Genomic DNA, 24130 nt, shown 5'->3' on the forward strand with positions numbered 1-24130 from the left:
AGACACCGGACTGTTAAGCAACTAAAGTTGATCATCAAGGAAGGTTGGGAAATAATTCCTCCTGCAAAGCTTCAACAATTAGCCCTCAGTTCCCAAATGCTTAATGAGTGTTGGTGATGTAGCACAGTGGTGAACATGTTGGCAAGCAAAAATTCATAATAAATAATCAATAATAAAGTTTATCAGTTTGAACATTAAATCTTGTCTTTATAGTGTAATTAATTGCCTATAGGTTGAACAGGATTTACAAATCATTGTATTCTGGTTTTGTTTACATTTTACACAACGTTCCAACTTCACTGGAATTGGGGAAAGAAAAAACATATCGAACACTTTGTTATGAAAGACAAAACCTGCCACAGCTGAAATGATTTGCACACATACGAGCAAAGATATGTGTAAAAAGAGCAAAACAAATTCTTTCTGCTTGTTTTATTTTTAATTTTGTGGGACTAGTGGCCTTTATTTTGTAAGTTATCCGACAGGAAATGGGGTGGAGAGAGAGAAGGGAAGACATGCAGCAAAGGTCGGACCAGACTCCGACCCGTGACAGCTGCATCGAGGACAGTAGCCTCTCTACATGGGTTGCACACTGTACCCCTGCACCACCGACGCAACAGGGAAGCTAAGTCTCATCAGCCAATTTTATGTTGCAAAAGGTGGAAGTCACTCTAAAAGCCATTATCAACTGCTGCAGCAAAAATGATTAGATCTGTATGAATCCATCTTAAGAAATAAGTGTTGTTCAAAGACTATGCAACGGATTATTCATCAATATGGATGTATACCAAAGCCAGTGGTTGTTTACCTGTCACTGAGATGGAGGAAGCTGCTGTTGTCATCTGGGTGATCATCCTCAAAGCTCAGGTTAGACCAGCTGCCCAGGCTGTCTTCTCCCACACTCAGCTGCTGGGACACTGTGGACTCAGTGGGCTCCCGACCTGGAGAACTAAGACACAAAAATAGAGACGGAAAAATAAAACTAATATTTCTAAGATATTTCCACATCTTTCTTTAAAATGAATATGCTTGTAAATGAGCAAAAACACTAAGACAAAGCTGCTTTCCTGCTGCAGAAACCATTCATACCCCTAGTCCTAGGCCAGACCGTTAAAGCATGTGAAAGATTATTTAGATTATTATGTACCTGATGTTGGCAGCCTGATAGATGTTAGACAGCGCTGACGTCATGATCTCTGCTGTTAGGCTCTCAGCATAGCTGGTGCCATCATGGCCAATCCCGCTGTCCGCATTAAGGCTGGTGTTGCTCAGCTCACGTTTAGCCGTCTCCATTGCCAGGGATACAACTTCCTCTGCGAATGCTGCCCTGTTGTCCAGGTCAATGTGGATCCTGGGAATTTCCACACTAGAGAAGCGCTCTGATGCCGAATAACTTTCCAATGCTCTTGTGCTTGTCTGTAAGACAGGCTGGTAGTGGTGTCTGTTAGGTTTGGTGCAGTGAGGACATTCCTGAGACAGACAATAACGGCAGGTCCTTTCTCCTAGAGACTGGACCTCTGCTGGCCCCTCAGACAGTCTCTGGGTGTGAGAGTGCCGATCATGGCCATGACTTCGCAAATGTTCCCAGGATGAATGTCCAACTGAAGCCAGGCTCATTTTGACTGTGTCATCAACAATCTTCCGGGCATAGTGCTCGATAACCTGCATCACCCTGCAGCTGTAGCCCATATCATATAGGCTTCCTGTACTGTGGCAATGTCTAGTTTTATCCTCCTTGGACAATAGCGCACAGGAGAACGAGTTCCTGATGATGTTATCAGCCATATCTTCAAGTTTGGACTTCTTATAGAGACAGGAGTCAGTGAGAGACTTAGGAAGGCGAACTGAAGAAAGCTGTAGTTTGCGTGTGACATCACAGGTGATGTTGTAAGCTAAAGACTCAGCAAAGTTGACCAGGTCCACGTACTCCCTCTTGCTCTGTTTATCAGAGACCCTGCAACAACACTGAGGGGCCCGACCTGACACTAACCCCACCGATTCTGATCTGTCTTTGGATGATAAGGTTTCACAGCCAGAAGCTTTCCATTCATCTGGCAGGGACTTGGAGGAGAGAAGGCGGCTGCTGTTAGATCTTTGCTTGTTCTTACGACTAGCATGAGCCAGGCCTAATTTAATAGAGCGGTACGCCAGACGGCTTGCATACTGGTCTAGGACCAACTCCCTACTGCCACCTTCCTTTTTCAGCACCTTAATGAGGTAGCCCGCATATTCATCTGTCACGCTCTCACAGCTGGGGTACTCAGAGGACAGACCAGAGCTGGAGCTGGAAATGGTACTTGAAGTGGAAGGGGGAGAATGAGAAACTGAGGCTATCAGATCATTGGACCACTGCTCTGCAAGCTTTGCTAACCTTGAGCTCCGGTTCTGGTCTGTACTGGGCTGAGACTGGTGTCTGTAACAGGGACGCCAACCTTCAGAGGTGGATCTGTCGAAGCTTCTCCTTCGGAGATCCTGAGCTCTGTGGTAGGGACACTGTTGTCCAGAGCTCACCATTGTCTTCACATCGTTTATAACCAGTCCCGCCACCTCCCCCGCATACACCCACAACATATTCAGGGTCTGCTCTGAGAACTGAGCCACACTGTCTCTCCTTCTCTCGCTGCTTTTGCTCAACTCCCCCTCTTCCTCCAACATTCCTAATGTATCCATCTCAGTCGCCATGGAAACTATGTGACATGCCAAACGCTCAGCGTAATGGAGAGCTTCCTTGTTGAACATCCTACGAGAGGACACCTGGCTGACGTCCCGTCGTCGACAGTCTGCCTCTACACCTCTCTTAGTGCCGCTGACACCTTCTTCCTCAACTGGTTCTTCCTCTTCAACATCTTCATCACCAACTGCCTCCTCAGAGAGAGACCTCATGAGACTGAGCATAAACGCAGCCTTGTCTGCATCGGGGATGACATCTTCAGGGCCAGGGCCTGGCTCAGGCTGATAGTGAGGAGTTGGGGGTGGAGTCGCAGGAGAAAACTCATTTGCTAGCTTGCTTTTCAGCTTCTTGGAAAACTGTTTAATCTGTTTTTCTTCAGAGACTTCACTGGGCTGCTGAGGTGAAGAGGGAGGGGTACCAGGAGTCCCTGCAGACTTCTGCCCAGAGCCTGGTGCTGGGTCTTCTACACGAGCAGATATCCGGCCTCGTCCAACCAGAGCTGGACTCGGCACATCGAGAGAATCCGTCATTAGAGGCTGTGTTTGATCCACATCTCTCCTTCTAGGATCCATCTCAAACTGGACTTTCCCCTGGTTGGAGGAACCAGCTGGAAAGGAAACAGGAGGAACACACTCAGTAGGCGCCCCCTGTCGGACACACTTGTCATATCTAAAATGCTCCCTGTCAGCTCCATGCTTTAGAGGCGAATCGGGAGTCTCCTGCTTTGAGGAGGAGTTCCTTCGGCTTCCGATGGTCTTTGTAAGGAAATCAGCGCAGTCACCAAAACTCTTTTTCATTTTAGAAGCAGTAATAAGCTCACAGGCCTCAGTTACAATCATGTCCACCATGTTGCCAGAGACATTTTGGAATAATCTTTGTTGGGAGGAGCCTCCCACAGGCATGGAGGTATGAGCTTCATGATGGCAAGCGTGAGTGTGTTTAGAGGAGATACTGTCAGTCGATGTTATAGTTAATCCTGTGGTGCTGGTCTTTGGGCTACCTGAGAATCTAGACTTATACTGGGAAGCCTCCTCTAGATCCTGGAAGCTGGAAAGTGCTTGGCCAGCATGGGGAACAGGAATACAGCTGGCCATGCCTGAGACAGTGAACAGAGCATTCTTCACCGTGCAGGAAGCCTCCTCTTCTGACGCTCCTGGGGCTGCTGAAGTAGAGGTGGCACTTAAAACCTGTTTGTTAGCAAAAATACTGCTGGTATGAGTGGTAGTGTTCTCAGCATTGACATAACAGATGTTATCCAGGGACACACTGATAGCTGCTTGGCTCGTAAAGGCAACGTCAGCCTGAGAAAGCTCTATGAAGGCCTCCTGAATCACAGACTCTGACAAATCCAAAGCATAGGAGGTCACCACCTCCTCCTCTTCCTCTTCTTCTACTTGCCCATGGCCAAAAGCCCAATCACTGGGTGTAATAGGGGTTGATGGGAGGGAGAACTGACACACTTCCATTATGCCTTCAAACACCAGTTCCTCGGCCAGATCGGCAGCAAACTGTGTCACTGTGTTGTGAAACATTTGTTTTTTTACAGTGAGGAACTCTTTCAGCGCCCCAGAAATGGCCTCACCTACGAGGAAACCAGCTAATCCGTTAATAGCTCGCTCCTTCAAAACAGAGGCCCGTCGCATGCCAATTTCATGGAAGGCCATCTGAAAAACTGAGGAGGTGAGTCTAGCAGCCAGATGGCATAAGGTGGTGGTACAGGAGGATACTCCTTTTTGAAGGTCTCGAAGGGCGCTCCCCAAGCTCATCTCCACCAGGTCAGAAGCAAACCTCTGGATGCCATCCTTCAGAGACTGGGACTTCTTCTGCAGCTTGGTTACTGTGACCGTCTCTTGAATGTCAGACAATTTCATCAGATAGCCCGATGGGTTCTTGAACTCTTTGTGGCAGACACAACTGAGATTTTTGTTGTCACTGATGTCAACAGCAGACTGGAAGCCACACACAGATCCTAGAATTTCTTTGGACAGATTGTTGGCAAAGTCTGAGTAGGTCTTATACAGGGAGCAGAGGTCCTGGGGTTTACATAGCTCTGACTTGTCCTCCCCTTTCTCTTCGGTTTTCCAGAAATATTCCAGTGGTCCACTAGATTCCACCAAAGGACTAAATGCAGAAGAGACAGGACTGAAGAGAGGTCCTCCATTTTCCTCAGAGGGGGTCTGGGCCAGCCAAGGGCAGTCGGGCATGTCAGGGTGAACTGAGTAGGGAGAACCTGGTTTCAGAGGAGTAGGTTTTTTCACATTGGCTGGGAGAGTGGGCTGGTCAAAGCGCTGAGGGTTCATGCTCTTAGTTGAACAGCCCCTGGAGACGTACGTAGATATGGGCCCAGTGTCAGACTTTTTCTGTGCAGCTGAGGCACTGATGGAATCCAGAGGGAGAGTGAGAGTGCAGCTCTCTGAGCTCAGCTCCTCCAGGTCATCAAACTGGTCAAAGCTGTCGAAGAATTCACTGACTTCAGAGTCCGAGTCCTCAACTGGCTCTCTGGGGCCCCCCGGAACCTGTGGGATGTCCAGCTTGGCCAACAGACTCTTCTGATAGCCCACTTCATCCAGGAAAATGATTGGACTGGGGCTGGAGCAGTCAGACTCCTCTGACTCGCTAATATGAGCTGAAGGGGAGGGCGGACGAGCTCCGGGACTGCAGTAAGTCCACTGGGATTCAACACCTGACGATAACCGCTGCACTGTGACAGAAACGTCAGGAGCAGATCCATGTTTGGCTGAATGTTTCTTGGAAGATGAACTTATGATAACACGAGAGCCTGACAATTCCTTCTTTCTCTTGTGGGCTGGGACAGTTTGTGAAGCCACATCACGCTTCTTAAAATGGCCAAACGCAGCTGCAGCTGAGGAGGTGGACAGAAAGACGACAGATGGAAAACTGGTTATAAATATCAAAAGAACCAAATAGGACATTCAGATAAGACACTGTCCATAAAGAAATTTAAGTAAAAACAAAGGGGAATTAATCTGGGTTCTAAACGATGAACATGGTGAGGAACAAGTACCAAAGTTCAAAGCCTTGGACACAGATAAAGGGTGTCTATTCTTTCATTAAGCACCATTTGGATGAAAGCAAAATAGTGTTTCATTGCACTTTGATTCCCAAGATCTTAATACATTGCTCAAAAAATAAAGGGACCACTTAAACAACACAATATAACTCCAAGTAAATCAAACTTCTGTGAAATCAAACTGTCCACTTAGGAAGCAACACTAATTGACAATCAATTTCACAGCTGTTGTTTAAATAGAATAGACAACAGGGGGAAATCTTTGGCGATTAGCAAGACACACTCAATAAAGGAGTGGTTCTGCAGGTGGGGACCACAGACCACTTCTCAGTACCTATGCTTTCTGGCTGATGTTTTAGTCACTTTTGAATGTTGGTGGTGCTTTTCACACTCGTGGTAGCATGAGACGGACTCTACAACCCACACAAGTGGCTCAGGTAGTGCAGCTCATCCAGGATGGCACATCAATGTGAGCTGTGGCAAGAAGGTTTGCTGTGTCTGTCAGCGTAGTGTCCAGAGCCTGGAGGCGCTACCAGGAGACAGGCCAGTACACCAGGAGACGTGGAGGAGGTCGTAGGAGGGCAACAACCCAGCAGCAGGACCACTACCTCCACCTCTGTGCAAGGAGGAACAGGAGGAGCCCTGCCAGAGCCCTGCAACATGACCTCCAGCAGGCCACAAATGTACATGTGTCTGAACAAACAGTTAGAAACCGACTCCATGAGGATGGTATGAGGGCCCGACGTCCACAAATGGGGGTTGTGCTCCCAGCCCAACACCGTGCAGGATGCTTGGCATTTGCCAGAGAACACCAGGATTGGCAAATTCGCCACTGGCGCCCTGTGCTCTTCACAGATGAAAGCAGGTTCACACTGAGCACATGTGACAGACGTGACAGAGTCTGGAGACACCGTGGAGAGAGATCTGCTGCCTGCAACATCCTTCAGCATGACCAGTTTGGCAGTGGGTCAGTAATGGTGTGGGGTGGCATTTCTTTGGAGGACCGCATGACCCTCCATGTGCTCGCCAGAGGTAGCCTGACTGACATTAGGTACCGAGATGAGATCCTCAGACCCCTTGTGAGACCATATGCTGGTGCGGTTGGCCCTGGGTTCCTCCTAATGCAGGACAATGCTAGACCTCACGTCACGTTGCACCACAGACTGTCCAGGAGTTGGGGGACGCTTTAGTCCAGGTCTGGGAGGAGATCCCTCAGGAGACCATCCTCCGTCTCATCAGGAGGATGTCCAGGCGTTGTAGGGAGGTCATACAGACACATGGAGGTCACACACAATACCGAGCCTCATTTTGACTTGTTTTAAGGACATTATATCAAAGTTGGATCAGCCTGTAGTGTGTTTTTCCACTTTCATTTTGTGTGTGACTCCAAATCCAGGCCTCCATTGGTTAATAAATTTGATTTCCATTGATGATTTTTATGTGATTTTGTTGTCAGCACATACAACTTTGTACAGAACAAAGTATTCAATGAGAATATTTCATTCATTCAGATCTAGGATGTTTTGAGTGTTCCCTTTATTTTTTTGAGTACTGTATATTTGTTTACCAAAGATTTCTGCATAGGGGCTGATTTTATGTTAAACTTAAAGGGACTTACCATTTTAATTTTTCACTTATGCTTACGTTTTACTCCTGAGATGCCTGATACACCTTACATTAGAACAGCAATACAATTTTTCTGTCCTTTCTCAAGGTTCAGTGTCTCAATCTTTAAAAAAGAAACTAATCCTTAATCCCCCAACCCCATACCCAACAAAGTATTTGTTTCAGGTTCATTGCAGGGGTCTTGTTTTGCTTTGTTTTATTCAAGTTATTTTAAATTAATTTTAAATGGAGGATTGAATGTATTCTTGTTGCTGTTTTGAATAAAAAAGCCATTTTTTTTAAATATAACTGTATTATAGCATGTGGCTTGACAGACTATAATAAACAGATCTTTGACTTATTGAAAAATTCCTTCGTGGCCCTTTAAGGTTTGTATTAGATTACCCCAGTTCTGGATCTTAAAGAGATACCGACTAAAATTGGTATAAAGAGGCCAAAGCTTTACAGACACCAGGGATCTCCCACAAAATTGTGATCCGCACCTCTCTACCCCTATCCCCATTTTCAACCCTAACTCTAAGTTCAAGTTTCCTTCATGGGTTTTTCCTCGAACCCCAGAGCCTACTAAATCCCAGGACTCCTGAGATGAACTTACAGGGATTGTCTCTAGTGTCTTCTTCCTCAAGATGCTCCAGTGCAGTGACAAAATCATCTTCAATTGATGAGACCGACTGGTTGGTGTCATCTTCCTCTGGTTGGCTGGGCTCACTGAAACCCCTCTGAAGACCCTGGAGCTCAAGTACATAGCGGACACCTGCTACATAGCATCCCAGAAAGCCCACCAAAGATGCCACACTGGCCTGGGGGTGCGTGCCTGTGCAGGGATTCTGCCTCAGGACACACACAGCCTTCAGCCAACACTGAAGGAAGACAAAAAGAGAAATATTTAAATGTTGCTCAGGCTGGATTAAGAGACAGTACAGCATTTGGTTAAAACAAAAAGACTAAAATGTCACTGCTCTGCATCTCTTGGATGGACCAGGTGTTATTGTGAAAGACTGTGACTTTTAGCCAGTTCAGCTGAACTTAAATGGGGATTTTCTTTTTCTGTTACAGGAGTGGGCTTAAAAATGCTTTTGTTATGTCTGTGCTCTGATTGCAAATTGTCAGAACACAAAATATGTTTTTGCAAAGCCACACTTTATAATTCATATCTGTGTGAGGTCTTGCAGTCTGAAATGGAAAGAAAACCCACAGAATGAGCTGCAGGGCCTCTGTGAACCCAAATAAGGACAAAGGATCGGGAAGGACAAGGTTGCAGTGGTGGGTTGCAAAAACAACATCTGTCCGTCTGTCCCACCTGCATTTCCTCAAAAGCATGAGAAAGGCCCACTGTTGCGGTTGGACTGATATGACCAACAAGTGGGGGAACATTTTCGTCAACAACCAGTGGAGAAGTCACAAGATATTATATGGTTATGTCTGTGTGCGTTTTGAGTAAATGATCTACAGATTAAACTAAAAACAATGTACAGCAGCTACTTTAAGTAACTTAGGGCTTTAGTATTAAAAAAACATTATTAAGACACATAATTTGATTGAATTTAAAACTACTGAAATATCATTTTAAAGGCTGGACTAATTATTTGATATCTTGAGTACAGAACTTATTATCTGTAGAGGTTTTCTGAGTAAATTTATTATTAAAGTTCTCAATCGTTGCAGAAACACTGGATATGTGGAGCTTTAAGTGGACATGCATGAGTGTACTGCTTTAAACTGTGTCACACATCTACAGGTCCTTCTCAAAATATTAGCATATTGTGATAAAGTTCATTATTTTCCATAATGTCATGATGAAAATTTAACATTCATATATTTTAGATTCATTGCACACTAACTGAAATATTTCAGGTCTTTTATTGTCTTAATACGGATGATTTTGGCATACAGCTCATGAAAACCCAAAATTCCTATCTCACAAAATTAGCATATCATTAAAAGGGTCTCTAAACGAGCTATGAACCTAATCATCTGAATCAACGAGTTAACTCTAAACACCTGCAAAAGATTCCTGAGGCCTTTAAAACTCCCAGCCTGGTTCATCACTCAAAACCCCAATCATGGGTAAGACTGCCGACCTGACTGCTGTCCAGAAGGCCACTATTGACACCCTCAAGCAAGAGGGTAAGACCCAGAAAGAAATTTCTGAACGAATAGGTTGTTCCCAGAGTGCTGTATCAAGGCACCTCAGTGGGAAGTTTGTGGGAAGGAAAAAGTGTGGCAGAAAACGCTGCACAACAAGAAGAGGTGACCGGACCCTGAGGAAGCTTGTGGAGAAGGGCCGATTCCAGACCTTGGGGGACCTGCGGAAGCAGTGGACTGAGTCTGGAGTAGAAACATCCAGAGCCACCGTGCACAGGCGTGTGCAGGAAATGGGCTACAGGTGCTGCATTCCCCAGACCTGGGCTACAGAGAAGCAGCACTGGACTGTTGCTCAGTGGTCCAAAGTACTTTTTTCGGATGAAAGCAAATTCTGCATGTCATTCGGAAATCAAGGTGCCAGAGTCTGGAGGAAGACTGGGGAGAAGGAAATGCCAAAATGCCAGAAGTCCAGTGTCAAGTACCCACAGTCAGTGATGGTCTGGGGTGCCGTGTCAGCTGCTGGTGTTGGTCCACTGTGTTTTATCAAGGGCAGGGTCAATACAGCTAGCTATCAGGAGATTTTGGAGCACTTCATGCTTCCATCTGCTGAAAAGCTTTATGGAGATGAAGATTTCATTTTTCAGCACGACCTGGCACCTGCTCACAGTGCCAAAACCACTGGTAAATGGTTTACTGACCATGGTATCACTGTGCTCAATTGGCCTGCCAACTCTCCTGACCTGAACCCCATAGAGAATCTGTGGGATATTGTGAAGAGAACGTTGAGAGACTCAAGACCCAACACTGTGGATGAGCTAAAGGCCGCTATCGGAGCATCCTGGGCCTCCATAAGACCTCAGCAGTGCCACAGGCTGATTGCCTCCATGCCACGCCACATTGAAGCAGTCATTTCTGCAAAAGGATTCCCAACCAAGTATTGAGTGCATAACTGTACATGATTATTTGAAGGTTGACGTTTTTTGTATTAAAAACACTTTTCTTTTATTGGTTGGATGAAATATGCTAATTTTGTGAGATAGGAATTTTGGGTTTTCATGAGCTGTATGCCAAAATCATCCGTATTAAGACAATAAAAGACCTGAAATATTTCAGTTAGTGTGCAATGAATCTAAAATATATGAATGTTAAATTTTCATTATGACATTATGGAAAATAATGAACTTTATCACAATATGCTAATATTTTGAGAAGGACCAGTATTAAACATGTTACTGAAGGCTCCATGCATGTCTCATTATGATCTATTATGCTATGAACTCCATTTAATACATAACGTTAAGGTTACTAAGAGAGATCAAACACTGCTTTTACAAGCTCACCTCATTTCCTAAAATCTTGTTAAAATTCCTGAGATATCCTTCGGCCTAAATACCACAGACGTTCACTACAACAGCTCCCTCTACAGTCTTGTCTTTGCAACACCATGTAACAAAGATGGTTCAAAAAGGGGGAATAGGCCACCTGACGATCGGGTTCTGGGTAGGCATCGGCCCATTACTGATATCAACTGGTTTCAAGTCCTTTCAATGAGGTTAGATGGGAAAGAGCCAGAAGAGGCTGCACAATATATCAAGAATACATCAACATCACAGTATCTGTGTGTGCAACATTCATATCTCAAAGGACTGTTTGGGCCGTAGTAACTGTTGGCTAATATATTCTACGTGTTATGACCTAGCATTTTACATGCTAATGTAATATTTAGCCAGTTAGACAGGGTCTCAGCAGCAGATGCTCACACTGGACATTAATGACTTACTTCACCCAAAAGGCTAAAGGTCACAGAATGATGGAAGCACAGATGAGATAGAGAGGATAGACTATAACAGGCAGATAACCTGATATTGCCATCGCAAGATTTTCTGAAATCGAGAAGATCTAGTGACAGAGTGACAGGAGTTTTCTTTGGCTGCATGGAGCACAGAGTCACACAGTGCTTTCCCTCCCCTAGTTGTTGTTGTGCACCTAAATTTGTAGCTTGATTACAAGACAGACATTAAACTGTTTGGAAATATTTCTGCAGCTGGCCACCAAGAAAGTCAAACTTTCACGAAACAGAAAACAGCCTTTCTAATCTGTATGAAGCAGACTGCCAGTACAGCTATCTCTCCTCTGTTTTAGAATAAATTATTAGCTGGGCTTGTGATGTAACAGCACCCAAAAAACAAGTAACGGAATACTTTTTTAAAAATACAATAAGTAGCCTTCACTAATTAATGCGAAGGCTACTACTGAGAAGTCTGTATCTGCAGGTACATAGAAGTTTAACATGCAGCCAAGTTGCCCTTCCTCATTTCCTGTCTGTGCTCTACTCACTTCCCTAATTATCTGCTCATTTCTGCTTTACTAATCTTGTTGAATCAACAAATAACTTCCCAACAGACGTCGGACGTGTACCTGAGGGCCAACGTCTCTGTGCTCTGTCAGCCTGCAGGAGTCTTTGAGCAGTAGAACCTCGTCATTTCTGAGGCTGTGTGCGTGGAGGGACCTGAGGAGCTCGCACAGCTTCCCCGGCAGGGATGATAGAGCCTGGGGGAAAAACAAAAAACAAAGGTACACACAGAATAAAAACGTATTAGACTGAAGGACAATACAGCGTCTGACCAGATTAAATGAACAAGTATAGCAGCTGTTCAGCGTGACAAACCTGCTGGGTGAACTCATCCCCTTCACATTGTCCAGGCAGACACACAAAATGAATCTGAACGAGCATAACTGACAGTCAGTATTTCATTCATATTGAATGTGACTGAGCTTCATTAGTGGGTTGGGGCAGCAGATTGTGCGACAAACCTCTGTAAGCCTTGGAGTGTCTCTGGTTGGCAGCTCCAGGCCAACGCTGCATAGCTCCTTCTTGTTCCTAAAGAGGCTCTTTGCAGACTGCATCCCAGAGTCACGCACATACTGCAAACACACATGCAGTAAAGGCTGAGGAGGAACCGGAGTTTCTGTATTTATGTATGATGGAACACTTCCTGACAAATGACGTTAAAAGGATCTTATCTCATCTGATGTGTCCAGATCCAAAGAAGCTCTGTTTTTCTACAACTGACATTTGAAACTATTTTAAAGCTCCACTGCTTTCCTATAGAGCACAAAATAAAAAGTTCAACCACAATCTGACAAAGTTTAGGATTTTAACTTAACTTGAATCCTGTCCTGCTGAAAGAAGCAGCTGTGAACAGATGTTAACATCCAGTCATCTTCAGCACTAGAGCTACACAATATATCAAATGAGATTTGTCATCAAAATATCAATGTGTGCAACTTCGCAATTGCAAAGGACTGCAATATGTGCTAGACTATTATATTTCTAGTGCCATGCATGCAAATTCTACATGCAAAAATGTTCCCTGGTTGGACTTTTACTGCCCTCAATGCTCAAACTAGATCTGTATTCACATCAGCTGAGATGCTACAGCACACAAAGCGTGGTGAGGCAATGTGAAGAAAAAGAAAGAAAAGAGTCAGGAAAATGTGGCTTCATCGTAATCAAGATCATCTTTCCAATATTTAGCAATATTATTACAATCACATTTTCCTGATGTAATGCTGCCCTAGGGAGTACCTGCAAAGCACTGAGTTACAGAGTTTACACGTAAAATAAGCTAAAGCAGATCAATATCAGATGAGCTCCAGCAGTGAAAGCAGCAAACACCTCTTTTGACCAATAGCATTCTGAATGATCCTTCCTAAATCAAAGCATCCCTCTTGTACCACCAGGGTAACCCTGGTAACGGATTGGGTAATGTGGCAACATGTGGCAAAAATGAAAGTTTAAATATTAATTCAGTCAGTAACCAAAAAAAAAAAATAATGCTACAAAAGATCTACGACTGCATGCCCTCTTCCTCTGCCAACATGCCCCACGTAGTGGCTAGACTTATGGTACACATACCTCAGTCAGTAAGTCACAAACCACATTTTACATTCTCATGGCTCTGGATCACTTGCATTGAAACCTATGAATGGATCTGCTTGTTCCCAATCATCCAGCAATTGGACCTTATCAATTTGAGCATTCCTACTTCAAACATACAGAGGAAAATGTTTGTGCGTCCTGGCAGACAAACCTCTCTCCGGACGGACGGCCTGGACCTTGTTGGAACTCCTTTGACATGAACACCGGCATCCATGACAACAGAGAGCTGCTGTCTGTCTGACTGTCAGCTCACCTGTAAACAGAAAGAGGATAAACGTAGCTGCTCAACCTACTAAGAAGTATTAATGACTTTCTCATATCCCCTTCCTACTTCTATCCATAATAAAAGAAAAACAAACTGAGCTGTTGTATTGCTCCAACATGCTCCTCCACCACAACAACCACCTCATGACGAAGTGAAGTACTGGTAACAGATACACCAAACTTTGATTTCACATATGAAAAAAATAAGAAGTCCACAATCTGTGAGTCACAAACAGGAGAGAATTACAGTAGCTTGCACACGCATTCCCACCCTTTGTTCTTTTGTCAGGTTATTAAAACCACAAACTTTTATGTATTTCAGAGGGATTTTAGGTCTCAGACGAACAGCTTTGCATTACAGTGAAGTAGAAGGAAAATGATACATGGTTTTTAGACAGTTTAAGAAATGAGAAGCGGAAAAGTGTGGCTGTATGCATTCTGCTCCCATGTGCTGTAGTTACAGCAGTTAAGTCTTTTGGGGTATGTATCTACCAGCTTTATACATCTAGAGTATGAGATTTCTGCTCATTTTTCTTTGCAAAAGAAGCTCCTGTTCAGTCAGATTGGATGGAGTGTCTGAACAGCAATCTTCAAGTGTTGCCAAAGATTCTACATTGGATTATAAATTGCTCCACTGGAACTCTGTCTGTATGTTTGGGGTCGCTATCCTGCTGGAAGTAGAGGGCTCGGTGGCGCCTATTGTATGGCAGCCCCACATCTGGCAGTCTGCCTCAGGGCAGCTGTGGCTACAGTGTAGCTCACCGCTGTCAGTGTGTGAATGTGTGTATGAATGACTGATTGTAGTGTAAAGCGCTCTGAATTCCTCAGACTTAATAAAGCGCTATATTATGTACAGGACATTTACCATAAAAAGAAAACATCTCCACAGCATCATCATGCACCATCAGCACAGCACCCTCATTCTTTAACATGGGGATGGTATTGTGAGGGTGATGTGTAGTTTTTTTAGTACCAACAGTGTTCTCTATGCAAGCCAGAAAAGTTCAGATTTGGTCTCATGTGACTTCATCTTCCACGTGTGTCACCTGCATAGCTTGTAGCAAACTGAAAACAGGACTTCAAGGAGTGTAAAAACTTTTAAACCCAACTTTAATCCACCACACCTGTGTGCTGATCAACTCAAGCCTTTGGGATAACATAGCTAACACAGGTCCACCTCATACTTGTGTGAAGTCATCATAAATCAAGGTTTTAAAACTGGTCTGGACTCGTCATGCTTTTGAGAAGTTACCATGGGCCACACTTCATTATAATTTGTAACCTCAACGATCAAACAGAACCGAGGGAAAACAGTATGTCTAAGCAGGCAGAAACACACTTGCTGAGCAGCATTAGAGTGTAAGTAGAGAAGGCAAAATATTTACAGTGTGCAAGAAGGAAAAGTTTCCCATGAAATCTAAGCCTCTCCTTTGAGGTACGATCCAGAGCGGCTAGCTGAGTCAAGATGCGGGCAGGTGGTCCATCTGAGCCCATCCTGCATCCTGCAAAGCTGCTGGGAAAGAATGAATCCCATCAGCTTCCTCTGCTTGTCCAGGACCTCCTGGCTTCTAACAACAGCTGTTTTGGTCTGAACAAGAGCAATACCCCCAGCGACTGCTGCCTAACCTCAACTATGAAGAGCATCCTAGTTCAATCACAAGGCAAGCCAGCACAATTATGTCCCTTATATTCGAGACACTTAGTTGTATAAAGTATAGGAAACTGCAGATAAGTTCATAAATGTTAAGGTTAGTGCAACACTCTGAGAACCCATTCTGAAAAATATTCTCATCATTGCTTAGGCAGAAATCTAACAAAGCTCAGCAGATCTCACGCTCAGAAGGCAAACGGAAAAAAACAATCTGCCAAAAGCAGAAACTGTGTAGTCTGTTTGGTCAGGAGGCTGAAGTGGGCCAAGTTCTTAGCGTGGGTGGCCGGAAGAATACATAAACAGAGGTTGAGGGAGATGAGAGGAGTTTAGGAAACACAAGAAAAACCATCACAGATGGTCAAGAACAAACACTAACCCATAATGAGGCACAGGTGACCATGGGTAGGGGCTGAGAGCGAGGCAGGTGGACAGAGCAAACAGGAAGTCATTCAAAACTCATTTCTTTTGTTGGAAAACTAAAAGGCAATCAAGTCAACCCAGTGCATGAACTATAATCTTTGTGCTAATCAAATGCATTGAATAAGAAAAGGAGTTTTAGCCGTTTTTTGCACTGGAGCATTTGCGCATGTGTGTGTAGCACAATGCCAAGGTGGAAAATCATATGCAATGACTTGTTCTGTGCATCAATCTGAGAAGGGTTATAGGGTCATTTCCAAACAATATGAAGTCAATCATCTACAGAGAGAAAGATTTAAAGTGGAAAACATTTAAGACCACTGCCAGCCTTCTCAGCAGTGGTTGTCCCAGCAAATTCAGAGACCAAGACTGTTAAGTACAGAGGAAACAAATTGAATGAAAAAAAGAACACAAATTGTGCTGCGGTTGCGTTCCCAACTGACCAATCACTGGCCACAGACAGCTAGGAACTCAACCATCTGATCAGAGATTGCACCATAGCTTAGCGCTACTTGGTCTCACAGAGCACTACACTCTTCTGTGTGGAAGTTGTTTCTAAGGGAAGGCGACTTAAAGTTTGCTATTTTTAGTGTCATGAAGTTCTTCAAAATAAAGTCATAGGAAGAAAAGCTGGAACACGATATATTATAGGAAACTATGTTTTATATTTCATTCAGGCTAGAACAAAGAGCTAGACTTCCACCCTTCGTCATTTTGTACTTTTGCAGTTTTAGATGTTTTGTACCCGACTTTTCAAAGTTTGAACATAGTTCCAAAACCTACCTTTATTTTCAACTACAGCGGATGAAGCTGACCTTCTTTATTTTGAAATAACATTTTGAAATAAATCAAACAGTGTGATATAACCTCTGCTCTTAATATAGCTAATTAAAGACCCCCCACGGCAGGAAGCATGATGCTGACAGGGACACCCAACAGCTCCTGATGAGCCAGAAAAAAAAGAACAAAGCTACCATCAGTTTTTATGTTTCTGGAAGTACTCTGTAATTACACGTTATCTGTTTGCTATATTCTCACCTAGATAAGTAACATATGTACATGCAGGTTTGGCTGATTAACTTTGTGTTTTGCCTAATCTTTGTTCCGTTTCTGAATACTTAGATATTTGTATTTCTTAATATATAAATAATGTGGGCTCCATTTGATTGATCTGTATTTATCTTTTTCATGATATTGGTGCCACCTAATACAATGGGGCCAAAACGTAATTAGTCAGCCACTGATTGTGCAAGTTCTCCTACTTAGAAGGATGAAAGAGGTCTGTAATTTTCATCATAGGTACACTTCAACTATGAGAGACAAAATGAGAAAAACAATCCAGGGAAATCACATTGTAGGATTTTAAAGAATTTGTAAATTATGGTGGAAAATAAGGATTTGGTCAGCAACAAAATTTCAAATCAATACTTTGTAGCACAAGCTTTGTTGGCAATGACAGAGGTCAAACGTTTCCTGTATGTCTTCCCTGGGTTTGCACTCACTGTAGCTGGTATTGTGGCCCAGTCCTCCATGCAGAGCTCTTCTAGAGCAGTGATGTTTCAGGGCTGTTGCTGAGACTTTCAACTTCCTTCAAAAATCTTCTATGAGGTTGAGGTCTGGAGACTGGCTAGGCCACTCCAGGACCTTGAAATACTTTTTACAGAGCCACTCCTTCGTTGCCCGAGCGGTGTGTTTGGGATCGTTGTCATGCTGGAAGACCCAGCCACGTTCCATCTTCAGTGCTCTCACTGTTGAATGGAGGTGATGTTGGATGGAGGTGATAGTACATGATGTTTCCACCCCCGTGGAAACATCATGTACTATCACCTACTTCACAGTAGGTAGTGTTCTTGGGATGCAACTCAGCAGTCTTCTTCCAAACACGACAAGTTGAGTTTGTGCCAAAAAGTTCTATTTTGGTTTCATCTGACCACATGATATTCTCCCAATCTTCTTCTGGATCATCCATATGCTCTCTGTCAAACTTCAGACGGGCCTGGACATGTACTGGCTTAAGCAGGGGGATGCGCCTGGCACTGCAGGATTTGAGTCCCTCTCAGCGTAGCGTGTTACTGATGGTAGCCTTTGTTTCTTTGGTCCCAGCTCTCTGCAGCTCATTCATCAGGTCCCTCCATGTAATTCTCATGATCATTTTTACCCCACGGGATGAGATCTTGTGTGGGCCCTCAGATCGAGGGAGATTATCAATGGTCTTGTATGTCTTCCATTTTCTTACAATTGCTCCCACAGTTGATTTATTCACACCAACTTGCTTACCTGACTTTTTGAGGCTGTGGACAGGTGTCTTTTCTACAGATAACGAGTTCAAACAGGTGCAGTTAATACAGGTAACGAGTGGAGGACAGAAGAGCTTCTTAAAGAAGACGTTACAGGTCTGTGAGGGCCAGACATCTTGCTAGTTTGTGGGTGACCAAATACTTATTTTCCACCGTAATTTACAAATAAATTATTTATAAATCCTACAATGTGATTTCCTGGATTATTTTTCTCATTTTGTCTTTCTCTATGATATGAAAATTACAGACCTCTCTCATCTTTCTAAGTAGATCTTGCACAATCAGGGGCTGACTACATACTTTTTGGCCCCACTGTACATACAATTCATACTTTTAAGTAAAAGTCATTGTTAACTTTTTTGTGGTATGCAAAACCAAAATTTGACACAACAACAATCATTTTGTTACTTACGGAAAATGCATCATTTAGATTAATTTAAAAATTAGTCGGGGGAAAGAAATATATAAATATAAAAAAACTTGCTAGTGGCAACCCAAACAACAGGGCCCTGCAGAGGATAGTGGGGCGAGGTAAGAAGGTCATTAGATTGGGCCTAACCTCTGTCCAGGATCTGTTCCAGAACCGCTGCAGGAACAAAGCTTTGAACATTGTTGACTCCTTCCAACCTCTATGAATTGCAGTCATCAGGAAAACAGAACCAGCAAACTGCAGCACAACGTCCTGCATCAAGCTGTTAAAACTCTGTCCTGCTATTAAGATTACATATAATAAATTTCACTAAGTGTTTTTATCTGTTTTTCATCAAACAATGAAATGAACTGATCTAGACTAATTTAAGGATGAAAATACAGGTATGCTGGTGTCTCTTACATGTGAAAAACCATGATTTTGGGACCTTTAGTATCATCTTTAGGCACATCAAGTGTAGAACACAATTGCAAACCTACCACAACGTGGCCGTCTGACTGAATGAAAGCCATAAAAATGTCCCAGTTGCAGTTTGCTACAAGTCATGTATGGGACAAACCCACACAGTGCTTTGTTTGGATGAGGCCAACAGTGAACCTGCAATCAACTGAACACAGTAAAACATGGTGGTGAAAGCATCATGCTGTGGAGATGTTTTTCTTCAACAGCAACAGCTGGTCAGAGAAGATGGATGGAGCTAAATACTGGACAATCCTGGAAGAAAACCTGCTTAGAGGCTCAAGAAGCCTTGAGACTGGGGCGGAGGTCCAAAAACCCTGAATATACAGCCAGAGCGACAATGGAAAATTTTTAGATCTAATCATACGTATGTGTTAGAATGGCCTAGTCCAAGTGCAGCTCTAAATCAAATGGAGAATATGTGACGTAAACAGAGAAGTGATGTTCACAGACACCCCTTCACTTACATTTACACATTACTTTTGTGTTGGTCTCACACATAATTCAAATAAAGTAAAATGAAGATTGTGACTGCTATGAGACAAGATCAGAAAAGTTCAAAGAGCGGGAAGAACTTTGCAAGGCACCGTGTTTAACAGTTGTGCTCTATAGGAAATACCGATAAGTTATCCCATTAAAGGACGCAAATGTGGGTCTTGGCTGCTGTGTGGAGACTGGAAGGGCGGTCTCTCCTGTTAGGCGACACACCTCTAAAAACACACCGATAAGATGACAGCTGATGGAAGGCTTTTTGTCACAAAACATCACCTAAAATATTTACACTGGGACAAAACCACAGCCACGGCACTGGAATAAAAACACCACATTCATTATGACCAGGTGACAACACTGATACAACCACCCCAATGCTACGTGGAAGCTACCACCAGAGCAGGCTGGCTGTTCGAAGCAGGAACAGCCGCCGCTCTGTTCCTGCTCCCGGGCCAGGCAGCAGCAGCCCGCAGGCCACAGAGTAGCCTCACTGAGGATGCTGATGGTGATTCTGACAGCCACAACACATAAAGGCTTAACCAGCCAGCTAGCGGCAGCACATTATACATACACAGATACAGGTAGAGATTTAAACAGACCTTTAGTAAATAAAAAATGACAACAGTCCAGTTCAGAGTATTGCAGCTCGGCGGTTGACAAGCTGTCAATCATAGAGCTAGCAGCCGAAGCAGGCAGGCCGCGGTCGGCTCCGGGTTGAGCTGTCACCCGAACATCTCTGGCTAGCTAGTCACAAAAATGACGGTGACATTGACATACATTTAAATATCCAACATTCCACAATACGCAGTTGTTATCCATTAATGTTGAACAAGCCCGTGTGGTGTTATAAAGCCCACCGAGCTCACCTCTCAGTATCGGACTCCAGCAGCGCCGACGGGAGCCACTGGCTTTGATGGGCGGTCCGGGAACGATTCAACCGTTTAGGATATTCCGACCCTCAACGTTACAACATAACCCATCATAGCAAAGCGGAGTCGGAATCTACGGTCAAAATATTTTACAAATGTTTACAGTATTTTAGGATAAGGAAATGGAAATCAGTTGTTGTTTCAGAGCCAAACATGCGCCGTTCACTCACTGAGGACCGGACGAAGCGGCTCACAGAATCGAACCGAGCTTCACTTTCACGGCCTATTGCAGTCTTTCCATAGTCTTCCATGAAAACAAAAATCAGGCATCACCAGTAGAACCCAGATACAATAAAGATGTCGCACTGTTTAAGGCAAAATAATCAAAAAACCGCAATTTGCACCCTAAACACAATATGTACAGAAAAATGTGTTTGCTTGAGCAAACTCTATTAAAAAATGGCAAATTTTGCATGTGTATACCACCCATCTTCAGCACTGTTCCTTTCTATTTTATGTTGCTATATTTTGTTAACAGTACGTGAAGAGTTAATAAGTAAGGCAATCAAATTCAATGATTTACTCAGAATATATATATATATATATATATGTTATTTTAAAAAAAATGTTTTCCTTTTAATGAGCTGCAAACCAGTGAAAAAAGAGCCACAGGAAAAAAAGATAAACTGAACACCAACAATCTGGCTGCTGGGCAGTCAAGTACTGAAGACATTAAAGGTGGTTTAAAACGTTTTGCACAGTGTGTGTTTTACTTCAGTTTAAAATTTACCCTGTTTGGTATTCACTGTGTCCTGTGTGTGACAATGTATGTACTGTGTATAGGACTACATTAGATTTACTAGGATTGTAGACAAAGGAACACAATGATGATGCGAGCATCCACATGTAGGCAGGCTACAGAATTCCACACTCAGGCTTTGTCCAAGGAATGACTTAAACATTTTCACATTTTGTTACAACTACACATTTCAGTGTATTTTATTGGGATTCTATGCGATAGACCAACACAAAATAAGGAAGGAAAAGGGTTCATGTTTTTTTTTTTTTTACAAACAAAAATCAGAAAAATTGAATCTCTTTTTATTTCCAGCTGTTCTTTGAAGACCTCTTAATTATATTAGTATTGTTAGAGAACATCAGAGAACAAACAGGATCTCTGAAGATCAAGAAACACACCGGACAGAGCAGAAAGAAAGTTGAGGAGAACTTTAAAGCAGGGTTAGGTTATAGACCAGTATCATAAGCTTTAAGCATCTTCCAGAGCGCTTTTTAACCCATCATCTGAAAATGAAAGCTTGGCACAGCTGCAAACCTATCGAGTCATTTCCATGGCGAGAGAAACATTAATCAGAGAAGCAGCCAATATTCCCATGGTAACTCTGGAGGAGCACCAGAGATCCATAGATCAGGTGGGGGGATATTTCAAATCTGGCCAAAACTACTGAAAGCCATGTAGGGGACATAGCAAACATGTGGCGGTAGGTGCTTTGGTCAGATGGGACCAAAACTGAACTTTTTGGCCTACTTACAAAACATAATGTGTAGACGTAAACTAATAAACCACACTATCCATCCATGACCTTCCCTCTACCCAGGACTTATACAGGTCTAGGGTCAGTAAAAGGGCAGCTAAAATCTCCACAGACCCCACACATCCTGCACACAAACTGTTTAGGCTTTTACCTTTAGATGGCGCTACAGATCGCTGTCTGCTAAAACCAGCTGCCACAGAGACAGTTTCTTCCCCTCAGGCTGTTTCTCTGATGAAAACTTGACAGTCAGAGTTCCAGAACAACACCATGCATACTTGGACTGATCTCACATTATATTCCAATGTAAAGTCAATTGTGTGTATATGTACATTTAAAAAGATATTCTTTATTATTGAGAGCAAAGTGTACCGGAGTCAAATTCCTTGTTTGTCTGTACAAACTTGGCAATAATGCTGATTCTGATTCTATCCACACAGTAAAACATGATAGTGGTGCCATCATGCTGTGGGGAATTGCGCCGCTCAAGGTGGCAGCAGGTTGGAGTAGCTCGGTTACTTTTGATTCTGATTTATTCTTTTTTGGAAACTATTCCTCTTGTGGTGGATACAGTTGATTTTTTTTGGATGACTGTCCACTCCAGTGTCGGATGCTGTGCAGCTTGGAGGATTTTTCTTAATACTCTCTAGTTTTGGACATTTGTTATGATGCATTGCCATGGCAATGGGGTTGTTTCTTACAACCGGGAGCAGCTGATTAATATTTCAAAAGCTCAAATAATACTTCAGCTACAACCCCAAATCCCTGATGAGTTGAAAATGAGACGCAGTGGATGCAGAGCAGGAGCTAAGAGAAGAGAGAGAAGGAGGAAGTTCAAACCATCTCTTCTGTCGATTTTGATGAGCAATGTGAGATCGTTGGGAAACAAGTTGGATGAACTCCAAGCCCTACAAAGGACCCAGCCAGAATACCGGGCATGCAGTATCATGTGTTTTACTGAGACATGGCTGCAGGATCATATCCCTGACTCCAGTGTCTCTCTGCCGGGCTTTTTAACCATACGAGCAAACAGAGATTTAAGGAGGAGTGGCAAATGTAAAGGAGGTGGACTGGCAATACTTGTGAACAACAGATGGTGTAATCCAGGACATGTTACTGTGAGGTGTAATCTCTGCAGTCCAGATATTGAACTGTTGGTGTAGGATCTCTGCTCCTCCCCTTCTGATTGGTTCTGGCAGCTCATTGTCTACAGCTGCAACGCATTCTCCTAATGAGCTCATGGGCTTCTTAAGGTAGCTGCTGATACAGACCTTTGCTAAGTTATATGCCAACTGCCAAAAAATAACACAGAAGAAGAAGAAGACCTTTGCTGGAACATAACCTCAGTTATGTGGACTCCTGTCTGCCTGCTTATCCGTCTGCCTGCCTGCCTGTCGACTTGCCTATCGGCCTACCTGCCTGCCAACATCTGGTAATACTCCCTCTTAAGGACTGCACTGTTAATATTCTCATCACCAGTACTCTCTCTCTCTCCTTGGATTCCTGGGATTACCTCCTCCTCCTCTGGCTTCTGGACAACTCCAACTCAAGATTCCTTAAACAAAGTCTACAGTAGAAATAAACCTCATTTACCGTCTTATCCTGTGTGCTGAGTCTGTTTCATCCTCTGGTTTTGTTCTACTTTGACTATTTAAGCAATTCATGATAGTTGGCAGTAAGTTTTCATCCATATTATTTACCCAGAGAGTTCACCAGTGTTATTTTGGCAACAGTTTACGTTCCACCTTCCGCTGTTGCCGACGCTGCATGTGATGCCATCAGCTCAGTTGTTGCTAAGCTACAGACACAAAACCCCAATGCTTTTGTGGCAATTTCAGGTGATTTTAACCATGCTTCACTCTCTGCTACACTTCCAACGTTTCAACAATTTGTCAGCTGCTCTACCAGAGAAAACATAACATTGGATTTGTTTTATGCAAATGTCAAGGACTCATACATCTCTACAGCAAGACCTCCTCTAGGCAAATCAGATCACAATCTTGTTTTTCTCTGCTCGAAATATAAGCCCCTTGTTCAGAGGCAACCTGTAATAAAGAGGACTGTGAGAAAATGGTCACAGGAAGCTGAAGAAGCCCTGCAAGGTTGCTTTGAGGCTACAGACTGGGACACACTGTGCCAGCCACATGGAGAGGACATCAATGCCATGACTGAGTGTGTAACCGACTATATAAACTTCTGTGTGGATAACATCATCCCCACCAGAACCATGAGATGCTTCCCCAATAACAAACCTCGGATCACCAGTGACCTGAAGGACCTGCTTAACAAGAAAAAAGAGCCTTCAGAGAGGGAGACAGAGAATTATTGAGGATTATACAGAAGCA

At 43.5% G+C, this 24130-nt stretch overlaps 1 protein-coding gene across 5 annotated transcripts in view; it reads right to left on the reverse strand.

The window, feature by feature from the left end:
• akap11 (A kinase (PRKA) anchor protein 11) overlaps positions 1–20368 on the reverse strand; it is a 35068-nt gene extending 14700 nt beyond the window's left edge. The window contains exons 1-10 of one of the 5 annotated variants that reach the window (XM_047370356.1): positions 20233–20368; positions 19966–20110; positions 13508–13609; positions 12582–12609; positions 12228–12338; positions 12082–12135; positions 11832–11963; positions 7924–8188; positions 1148–5534; positions 809–949 (exon numbers count right to left, since the gene is read on the reverse strand). In XM_047370356.1, coding sequence (XP_047226312.1) covers positions 809–949; positions 1148–5534; positions 7924–8188; positions 11832–11963; positions 12082–12135; positions 12228–12338; positions 12582–12609; positions 13508–13566 — 5177 coding nt within the window. In that variant the 5' untranslated portion in view covers positions 13567–13609; positions 19966–20110; positions 20233–20368. The remainder of the gene's footprint in view (positions 1–808; positions 950–1147; positions 5535–7923; positions 8189–11831; positions 11964–12081; positions 12136–12227; positions 12339–12581; positions 12610–13507; positions 13610–19965; positions 20111–20232) is intronic. The other 4 variants (XM_047370358.1, XM_047370357.1, XM_047370359.1 and 1 more) reach the window with 4 other exon arrangements.
• Between the last annotated feature and the right edge of the window lie 3762 nt (positions 20369–24130).

The sequence above is a fragment of the Girardinichthys multiradiatus genome, chromosome 7 (assembly GCF_021462225.1).
Source record: "Girardinichthys multiradiatus isolate DD_20200921_A chromosome 7, DD_fGirMul_XY1, whole genome shotgun sequence".
In the NCBI taxonomy this organism is placed as follows: Eukaryota; Metazoa; Chordata; class Actinopteri; order Cyprinodontiformes; family Goodeidae; genus Girardinichthys; species Girardinichthys multiradiatus.